This window comes from Stegostoma tigrinum, chromosome 10 (assembly GCF_030684315.1).
Source record: "Stegostoma tigrinum isolate sSteTig4 chromosome 10, sSteTig4.hap1, whole genome shotgun sequence".
Taxonomy (NCBI): domain Eukaryota; kingdom Metazoa; phylum Chordata; class Chondrichthyes; order Orectolobiformes; family Stegostomatidae; genus Stegostoma; species Stegostoma tigrinum.
This window is the reverse complement of record NC_081363.1, coordinates 89,118,624-89,129,476: the sequence shown is the minus strand read 5'-3', so window position 1 is coordinate 89,129,476 and position 10,853 is coordinate 89,118,624. Positions and strand designations below refer to the sequence as shown.

The following is a 10,853-nucleotide window of genomic DNA, read 5'->3' as shown; positions in this document are numbered from 1 at the left end:
GGTCCACTTAATTCACGATTGTACAAGGGTAGGAATAGGCTCCATCTCTGCCAAAGTTCAGCCAAGTCAAACGGCTAAATCACATTCCTACTCAATGACCTGAAACCATGGTGCAACGGAGAAAAACAATTAACGAGGATTAGGAAACAGCCTAACAGTGCTGAATAACTATCACAAATCAAGATGCTAGCATGAAATATCATCATTTTGGAAAGATATGATAAAAGGCAAAGCAGCTGAGGTAGTAATTGAAGAAGGGACAAGCTTAGTACATTAATGAGATGAGATCAAGACACTAAGTAGCAGCAAGAGAGAGCAAGCACGACTGGAATTGTTTACGTACTACCAAAAAAATAGCAGAATGGGTATACCTAATCAGTACTAATGCTGTGGAGTACAATGTGCACTAGATTGGTTTCTTAAGCTATGTTGAAGATACAACTATGGATAGGCTATTTTAGATTTACTACTAAATGATGAGAAGGGATAATTAACAATATTGCTGCAAAGGAAGCATTTGAAAACGTAGATCATAATACATTGCATACTAAGTGCAGTTTTGGTCTCCTGGTCTGAGGAAGGACATTCTTGCTATTGAGGAAGTCCAGCAACGGTTCACCAGATTGATTCAGAGGATGGCAGGACTCACATGAAGAAAGGCTGATTAACTGGGCTAGTACTCAATGGAATTTAGAAGAACGAGAGGGAGCTCAAAAAAACAAAATCCTGATGAGACTGAGCAGGCCAGAATGTTCCCAAATGTTGGGCAAGTCCAGAACTAGGGATCACAGTCTAAGAACATGAGGTAAACCGTTCAGGACTGAGAGAAGGAAGAATTTCTTCACTCAGTTGTGAACCTGTGAAATTCTTTACCACAGAAAGCTGTTAGGGCCTGTTTATTAGATATATTCAGGAGGGAATTGGACATAGCCCTTGTAGCTAAAGGGATCAAGCCGTATGGAGAGGAAGTGGGAGCAGGATAGTGAGACTTCATGACCAGCTATGAACATATTGAGCGGTGGTGGAGGCTCAAAAGGGGCGAATGTACCTACTTTCTACATTTGTGAATTTTACATGAAATTTGACTGCGACATAGTTCATTCTGAAACTAGCATCTTAAAAGCTAAGCAAAGGAAACGATGCGAACAAGGAACCAGTTGACCATGGTGGTTTGAGAAAGTACATAAAATGTTTGACGGTAGACAGGCAATGACAAATGCTTGAAGAATTAGAGTCAATAACAGTTACAGATTTCTCTAGAGGACACAAAGCCAAAGGGAAAGATGAATCAACTATGGCTTAAAAAACAAGTACTAGACTAAATTGCTTAGAAGGATTTCAGAAAACTGAGTGAGCAATTAAGAAGAAAATAGAACAAAGAGAGGTAATAAGAATGCTAGTTAGTGAAGGAAGTTTGTAAAAAAGTTTCTTTACATGTGTTAGCGAGAGCAAATGTGAATGTGTCACAGCCAGACACAGGAGTCTTCATCGTGCAGAAGGGGAATAGCAGGTAAGCTAAGCAATTATTTCATATCTATTTTCACAGATGATAGAGAAAATCTCAAAAGAAATACTAGCTAATCAAGGAACTTGTTTCAGTGAAGAACTGAAAGAAATTAGCATTAACGTAGCAGTAAAGGTAATTGGATTGAAGGGTTCCTGAATATTGAGGCAGGTGGCTAGAAAGGTAGCAGATTGGTGTTTATCTTCCAATATGGCTCCACTGTCTCTCACAAACCAGCAGCCCCGCTCTCTCACATGGACACTTGAACTGATGCCCCTGCTTGGGCTTGCTGTCTGTGTCTCTCTCTCCTCTCTCACACACAGATTCAGTCTTTTCATCTTCCTCCTGACTCAGGACCCTCTTTTCACATTCTGCCCTGAAAGCAACCCAGAACAAAAAGTGTCTTTGCCAACAGGGTCACTGCCTAGTTGCCTTATTGTCGCCACATTTTACAAGCCTGGAGTAGGTGTCATGAAAAATCATGTCAACAGCTGCAGACAGCTCGAGACAAGAACAATCACCATCTGGCAGTGATCTGAAACACTGCTTTAAAAAAATAAACCATCATATCGTGCAGCTCAAACAGAAGGACACTGGATTGTTCTTGTTGAGCTTGCACAACCATAATGGGCCAAATGGTCTGTTTCTGTTTCCATGAAAAGCATGTGTGGATTTTAGAAACAGCTCATTCAAGGGTTTGACAGGAAAAGCAGCAGTGGAAATTGGATGGTTATGACAGAGATTAGTATGGGATTCTTCAGAAGTTAAGCTTTAAAGCAGGGTGGACAGTAACTTCAGATAGAATGCGTTTATAACGTCAGCTAGTATCTGATCAGAGGAGGAGTTGAGTTAGTCAGTCATTTGAGTGACAATACCGTGAAGGGACACAGCAAGCAGGAAAGGGGAGGAAGAAGATGACAACTAGTTAAGAGCTGCACAAGGGCAGCAGTTATACCATCTTCAGAAAACTCAAAATCGGAGGCCATAAAAATGTCTAAGTACAACATTCTAAGCTGGAATTTTACTTCCATTTGTCCAAGGAATAGTACAAATGACTGGAATATATAGACTCTCAAGAAGAACAATAGTGAGAAATATCTTACCATGGCTACATCATCTAAAATGCTCTGTGGTGAACTGTGTGCCATGACCTGTGGAAATATCAGTTCAGTCATTATAGATTAAGCTAAATTCAATTCAAAAGACTCATACTGCTGACAGTTTTCAATGCAGCCTGGATACTGTGCTCATTAAAAATTAACCAAAATGTAAATGAGGTGGTTTCAGAATTCTTTTTTATGGTAGCTACCAGTCTCTTCCTACAGAAATTCTTTGCTTCTATTGTTTCTTTATTCACTGGCCCTCAGTCTGGTTCTCAATTCTAATAGCAAGCTGATATCTGTGATTGGCACTATGTAGTTGCTTCAAAATACTCTTATCATCCAGAGAACTTTGTCACTCCATTCCCCTCAACAAAATCCCAGTGGGACTACAGCTTGACTGTAGCCAAACTCTTTGTATTTGAAGTTATCCCATTGTTCAGTTTCAGATTTGCAGACCAAAGTCTGAATCCAATTCCTGGTCCAGACTGTTCTCACTCGACTGAATTTGGCTCTCCTCAATGAAGTATTATATATTTCCAAAGCTAACCTAAGACCCTGATACAATGATCACTTTTGCCTAAACATTTGCCAAGTGACACATGGATCCACCTCATTCTGCAGAACCAAATACAGCAAATGTATCCTTCCTCTTTGGCAGAGGATAACAGAAATCACTTTTCTAAAAAGTTCATTATAACAACTCTATAGTTTATGCACTGCTCTAAAATTTCCTTATAATTTGCACTTCTGCATCTCCCACTAGTTGAGAATTGCAGAATACACTGCTCTGCTTTTTTTAAAAATTCTAATTCAATATATTGTCTGAAACCCGTCAAGGGCATCTCTCTTTAGTGCTATAATGTTATCCGTAATACCACACCTCCACCCCATCATTAATAAACACTTCCCATACATTTAAATCAAATGCCCCTTCATGTTTTGAACCAGGTCTCCATCACCGCAACATCCTATTCCCAAGCAGTAATCTGTACCTGCAGCTCAGTCTTATTTGCCATGCCTGATATACATACATTGCAAATCCAATTTAATTACATTGCATTCCTTCTTACTTTGACCTCAGTAAATACCTGATTTTTTCCTCTAGCATTATTCATCTCCACTAATCCTTTGCTACTCTTGTTTTGTCCATCAACTGCTACATTCTGGTCCTCCCCATTTTCACCCATCTCCCCCAATTACTTTAAATACTCCCTCAGTACGAACAAAATCCAAAGCTAAAATGTAGTTTGACTAGGCTGTGGGACCCACACCCTCCAGAGCAAGTCCTAATGTTCCAGGAATCTAGAGGTCTTCCTCCCACACTATCACATCCACCATGCACTGAAGTTTTATCTTACTATTACTCTACATACTAACATATGAAATCAGAGATAATCTGGAAACCATGACCTGGAAGGTTCTACTCACAAGGCTCCTTCCATTCAATTAATTTCCTAATTTGTCTACATGTCAGACAGCTTCAATGTGAGCTAATGGTCTCATGAGATTATCGAATGCCCTCTGGAAGTTCATTCAAGTGACTTACTTAGACTTTCACCAGTCTACTATCCTAGGCACCTAAATCAAAACTTTCAGTCAGGTTTAACAGGCATGTAACTAATAAGGAGTGATTTTAACTTATACAAACGTATTTGCTAAAACCTTGAAATTACCAACCTTTGAACAAACAAAGTCAACTAGTGTTGCTTCTTCTTCACCAATGTATTCTATTATTTTTTTATTGATCCATGGTCTAATGCGTCGGTCCATTAAGTTCTGTTTTAAAAAAAATCCAAACAGTGTTATTCAATGGTAATCCTGAATCAGGGCACAATTAAGTAGTGAAACATATCTTTTAAACAATGAGCTTTTTGAGAACGTGAGTGGTAAGGATTCACCAATACCATTAACTGCTGCAGTTACTTTATATAAGAGTTTGACTGTTTCCTTCAATTAGGGTAGTTGTCTTTAACGTGGGCTCAATGGATCATAGGACTTTTTCCTGACTCCAGGACACAGCTGGGCAGTATTACATAAAACACAGAAATGGGCCAGAAAGTCAGAACAGTATCACCTCCTTTTATCCTAACCTCCATATCCCTTTTTCACCAAGTAAATGGCTGTCCTCAAATAAAATTAATGATTCAAAACCAGGAAATGCTGGAAAAATTCAGGGTGAGTGTAATCTGTGAAGAAAGAAAGAGTCAACATTGAGTCCAATAACTCCTCTTCAGAACAAGCATTGGACTCAAAACATGAAGTGCTCCAGCAATTTCTGTTTCTCCTGGATTCCTCACCGAGTTGGAGATAAAGTAAATGGATTTCTACCTTCAGCTCCACTTCGCTTCTCTCTGGGCTGATAACACAGGCAATTTCCACCACAGATTGAGGTACAATTTTCTCAAGTGAAGCATTCAAAAATCCAAGCTGTGTCTTTCAGTCCCTGCTCCAGATGTTCATCATTGTTTCCACTGTTTCCCACCAGCCATTGTTTCAGGCTGGAATAGATTAACGTACCAGCAACTTTGGTCTCCTAATGGGATAGGTTGAACACCAAATCACAAAGACCACCCCCTCACATCTCTGTCATAACCTCTGCTGAAATTAATGTACATAGCTTTGTCTCCCCCAGGTTAGACAACTGGTTGAGCTTTCGTCTTTCAAAAACTTGTGTCAGCCAAAACGTTGCCACAATCACTTAAGTCCTAGCCATCATGTCTAAGGTACTGACTATGGCTTCACTTGCCCAATGCCTAAAGTATATAGTTCGTTCTTTTTGTGTTTAAGAGCGTTCAAGCTCTTATGCTCTCATTCCTTGTTACTTCTGTTACCCTTCAACTGCCAAGAACTCTGCACCACCAATACACCTTTCAGGCCATAATCAGGAGATATACCCCACTACTTCAAATCCCAGGCTCTGCTCCATTCTCTAAATTCTTTCCCCTTCAACTTCCCCACTTGCTTAAAAACTATTAGTCATCATTTCAAACATCAACTTTTATTTTCATTCAATTTGACTTCTAAATACCTCAATGTTCAGTTGAAATTTCAGATGCACTTGTACAAAATATTTGAAAATGCAGTACAGCTGATTGAATACTCATTCAATTTCAAGTCTAAAAGATCCATTTTAACTCAATACAATCAGTGCACAAATCCTTTTTAAAAAAGTTCCAGAACCCAGATCCACTAAAAATTCAGCAGTTAATTTAGCCAAACCGTGCATGCCAGATTTTGTTGATCACCTCCATTGGTTTCTGAAATGGATTGTTAACAGACTGGCAATGGCAGAAGTAATAAAAGATACACTAACAGAAACCTTAATTCATACATTTCTACCTAAACAAGCGAGTTACAGTGATAATTGGGATATCACTATTGCCACCTCAGCAGGGATCAAATACTCAGCCAGACCAGGGCTGCACTTGAGAATTTGCTGTCAATATGAATAAACTCGCTGAGCTAAGCATTCACATGGAATACCTTAACAACCTGTCTGAGCAAAAATTCAGTTTGGATTCAAATTCAAGTTTTCAACATGATACCTAATGATTTACTTACACTCAAGATCAACATGATTCGTTGACTTGTTATTTATGTAAGAGTGGGTTTGTTCCTTTAATCACTCCGGCAGAAACAGCAAGAATTAACATGATCACCAACTCTATTTATCTATCAATGACAAAACAATGCAACATACACTTATCTTCACAAGCAATTCCAGTGTGTTGGGAAATAGATAGGTTACTGTAATACATATCAGCAATGGGCCTTCACAAATAAAAACAGAGAAATTTACCGTGTCCACAATTGACCAGTCAAGAGGATACGCAAAGAGTTCTGGTTTAGCGGTTGGGATTTTCTCAATCAGATTTTTTATGTGTTTTCGTTTCTCTTCTGTATTTACATTTCCTTTAGAAGCACCTTTTTCATCCTCTGAATAATCCAATGGGACAAGTTTCCGCTTACGAGGCACTTCATCATTGTCTTCGTCATCAAACTTATTGAAAACACTATCTACTGGAAGTTTCTTTCTTTTGACTGAAATTGTCTGACTCGGACTACTGGAGCCACCTATGCAAAAAGTGGAGAAAAATAGTTTTAGTTTCACACAATTTGTTGCTAATTGGTAAATATAATGTCCTTGACATCCCATTCAACAAATCCTACATGTCAAATTGTGTTGAACATTAATTAATCTGCCAACTGCTTGGTACCTGTAGCTTGTGTGCACACCTGCCTGCTGATCAAGCTTTTCATCCTTGAAAATTAAAGTTTTTACTCCAAAGATCGAGTCCTCATTCTTCACCATAAGCACAATGCAAAGGTCTCCTCCATACTTGCACTGCATTTGAGTAGGATCATCAGTGCACACATTAAGTAGAATAAACATTCTGGTCTTTTTAAACTAACAAAGTAAGTTCTCGACCACCAGTAACCAGCCAGAAGATTTTGCTCTTGTTTGCCTGCATTCAAGTTGAATCCAGGTTCCAAAAGTGAAAAAAGACACATTGCGGAAAATGTTCTAAATGAGAACACAAATTTCATGGTAAACTAAGTCATTACCAGCAGCATTAGTTCTACAAGATGTTAATTTATAATGCCTAACCTAATTTGAGGCTCAGGCCTATTTTAGGCCGCTGCTCCTCTTGCTGCTGGTCTGGAGAATTCTCATGTGGAATGATAATGCCACAGGGAGACTCATCTGCTGGTGTATTGGGTGTGGCATTACCACTTGCTGACGAAACAGAAGGGACAGAACAAATAGGACGCAATGTGGGCTTAAGGCAGGGTTTCTGCTCTGGCTCTTCTTCCTCTTCCTCTCGTCGCTCCTCTTTCTCTGGCTTCTCTTCCTCCTCCTCCTCCTCTTCTGATTCTGGCTCCTGCTTGATTGGTTGCTGCCGCCGCCGCTCTGCTTCCTGTTCCATCTATTCAAACAAGATAATGTACAACAAGACAAGGTTATGCGTCACAAAGCCAACAGCCCCCTCTTTCCTACCAACCAAAAACAAAACACAAAAATCAGCAAATAGTAGGAAATAAGAAACTAAGAGAAATCACAGTGATGTGGTGCTGATTAAATTACTGGAGCTGCCAAGTGCATGAATCTTGACACTTCATCTTAGGATTTTAATAGAAGTAGCTAGTGATATAGTTAATACATTAGTTTTAACATTCCCAAAATCCCTTAATTTGGGAAAGGTCGCATTAGATTGGAAAATAATGAATACTGGCGCCTCCAAGGCCAGCACATCTTTCTTTAGATAAGGGGCAACAATATTGCTCACACTATTCTAAACATGGTCTGACAAGAGCCCGATTACAACTTCAGCAGTACATGACTGCTCATTTACTCCAGTCCTCTCGAAATGAATGCAAACACTGCATTTGCCTTGCTAACCAACAACTGTACTTGCATGTCCACATTAAGAAAATCCTGAACTTCAGACACACAAATCCCTTTGTGCTTCAGATCTCTAAAGCCTTTCCCCATTTAGGAAATAGTCTGTACTTTTATTCTTTCTTGCATAGCCTCCTTCCCAGATTGCATCCCTTTTGCCACTTTAAAATCTGCCTAATGGGAAGCAGAGATTGTGGTTTGCTACAGGCATCAGTGCTCGGACCTCAACCTTTAACAGAAGTTATTGTTACCAAATGAGATGTCTTTACAACGGGCAGGAAAATAGTAGAACAAAGTTCAGGAGAAACTCAACGGGTCTAGCAACATTTGTAGGGAGAGAAACAAAGGCTAAAGGTTGAGTCCAAGAAGTTTCTTAGCTGAAAAGTAAGTTACGAAGAGCACATTAGGAAGCTACAACAAGACACATGAGCAAGCAAACATGCGGCAAATGAAGTAAATTGTGGGAAAATGTAAAATTGTCCATTTTGGTAGGAAGAATAGTATTTAAAAATGGCAAGAGATTGCAAAGCTGAAATTCAGAGGACTCTGCGTGTTCTCATGCACAAAGCCAAAAAGTTAGCATGCACATACAACAAGCAATTAGCAAAGCTAATGAAATGTCACAATGAGAGAGTGCAATTGAATACAAGAGTAGGCAGATCATGCTTAAGTTATAGTTATAAAACATACGTGAGACCACAACTAGAGTACTGTACACATCATTGGTCTCCTGATGTAAGGATCATGTGAATTAGTTGAAGCTAATTCAGTGAAGTTTTAAGATAATACCAGGAATGGGCAGTCTATTACAGAAAGGACTGGACAGATAAACTCAAGCAGATACGAGCCTTAAGTTGTGACTTGATTGAAATATTTAACATCCTGAGGAACCTTGACAGAATGTGTGAGAAAAGGATGTTCTGAGAGAATCTAGAACTAGGGGCTACTGTTTCAAGATCAGTGACTAGCCAATTAAAACAGATAGAGAAATCTTCTCTTGCAGGATGTCAGGAGTTTAAATTCTTCCTGCAGAGTAAATGGTGGAAGCAAAGTTCTTGATTTGTTTTCCAAAGAGGAAGTAAATAGATTCTTGTTAAGCAAAAGGATGAAAGATTATCTAGGAGAGTCAGGCATGTAGGTTTAAGTTTACAAATCAGGTTAGTCATGACCTTGTTCAACAGCAGAGCAAGCTTGAACAGCCTACTTTCGCTCTATGTTTTCCAATCAATATTCCAAGAGATGAAAGGCTGGAAGAACATTAATATTTTACACTTGAATTAAAATGACTTGTCCAGTCATTTGCAACTTTTGCTAACAATTACACTTGAAGAACACTTGATTCAGCACTGACATACCCTCTGAAGTTCTGCATCTGGATCAGGATGCCCTTCTGCCAGCAAACGCTGCCGAATCTCTTCATGTTCCTCCTTCTCTCGTTTGCGGTCCCTTTCGTCGGCTTCTATTTCTTTTTCTCGATCTCTCAGACGCTTCTGCAGAGCGCTCCCCCTAAAGTTAACAAGAAAATAATTTTATAGACCACAGGCATAAAACAACCTAGTATTGTAGACAGGTTACAGAAAGTCCTCAAATTACCTGTAATACTTCGGATCATCTCGATCATCATCATAATCTTCCAAAAACTCTTTCAGTCTTTTTGCCTCTTTTGCCTATGGAGTGGAAGCCCATTATTAGCAAGACTTTTTTGTTTAACAAGTAAAACCAAGCCTCTAATTCTAAAAACAGAGTTACTCCCATCCTCCATTCCAGCACCAAACTTCAGTATTATGAATGACGGCACAGTGATGGTCCAGTTCCCGGTCTGCAGTACTAGCATCTGAAGCCAGTAGAAGACAGAAGCCATAGAACATTGCCTGAGTTTGATCTGTCCTAGCTTTTCACTCTCACCATGTCCAACTCCAGCATGGAGGCTGAAGCAAAGGGATCATCTTGTGGAATGCATTAATCATATTCACTGCTCAGTTTAGTAAACTCAAAAAAGTGAATTCAAAAACTTCCTTTCCAAATGGCTCTACTCCATGTTAGTACACAAGCTATCAATGATCTTTTCAATGGTTTTTGTTAGAAGCTTGGCTGATTTTTTTTTTAAAAAACAGAATCATTGTGGAAACAGGCCCTTCAGCCCAACCAGTCCACACTGATCCTTGGAGCATCCCACCCAGGCCCATCCCCCATAGCCCACCTAGTCTACGAACACCATGGGCAATTTAGCATGGCCAAGCCACCTAGCTTGCACATCTTTGGACTGTGAGAGGAAACCAGAGCACCTGGAGGAAACGCTCGCAGACACAGGGAGCATGTGCAAACTTCACACAGACACAGTCACCTGAGGACATTGAACCTGGGTCCCTGGCGCTGTGAGGTAGCAGCACTAACCACCGTGTCACCAATTTTCATTACTTTTGTTTCATACTTTTATCAATTTTGGTTTGGAGCTGAGAGCTGAAGATGACCTTTGGACTGCAAGTAGCAGTTTGTGTTTAGAAAAAAGCAGCACAAATAAGCCATTTGTTTGAAAAGCCAGATCTTGAAATTAATTGCTGGTTGGTTCTTGACCAAAAGTATTTAATAAATTCTTTGATACCTGAGGAAAGCAGTGTGATTAACCAGATGGATCTTTGGTCATTAACAAGGTCTGCACTTGGGGGTTGGTGGCGCAAGTCTGGAAGGGAAGATGGTAGCCAAAGTGAGGGGCCAGGGTTTTCAACTAGGTTTTTGGACGATGTTTCCAGTAGGACTTCGGTTGTTGATGCCACAGCATGAAGATTTGAAAAAGCTTCCTGCCTAACCTCCTATTAGTACTTACTGGAAGTGCAGAAAAAAAACT

At 39.7% G+C, this 10,853-nt stretch overlaps 1 protein-coding gene across 5 annotated transcripts in view; it reads right to left on the bottom strand.

Moving 5' to 3' along the window:
• Positions 1-10,853, bottom strand: part of LOC125455374 (RNA-binding protein 25) — a 163,149-nt gene that overhangs the window by 19,461 nt on the left and 132,835 nt on the right. For all 5 annotated transcript variants that reach the window (XM_059649380.1, XM_059649381.1, XM_059649382.1 and 2 more), the window contains 6 exons: positions 9,602-9,675; positions 9,364-9,514; positions 7,217-7,535; positions 6,407-6,681; positions 4,285-4,383; positions 2,608-2,655 (listed from right to left, as the gene is read on the bottom strand). In XM_059649380.1, coding sequence (XP_059505363.1) covers positions 2,608-2,655; positions 4,285-4,383; positions 6,407-6,681; positions 7,217-7,535; positions 9,364-9,514; positions 9,602-9,675 — 966 coding nt within the window. The remainder of the gene's footprint in view (positions 1-2,607; positions 2,656-4,284; positions 4,384-6,406; positions 6,682-7,216; positions 7,536-9,363; positions 9,515-9,601; positions 9,676-10,853) is intronic.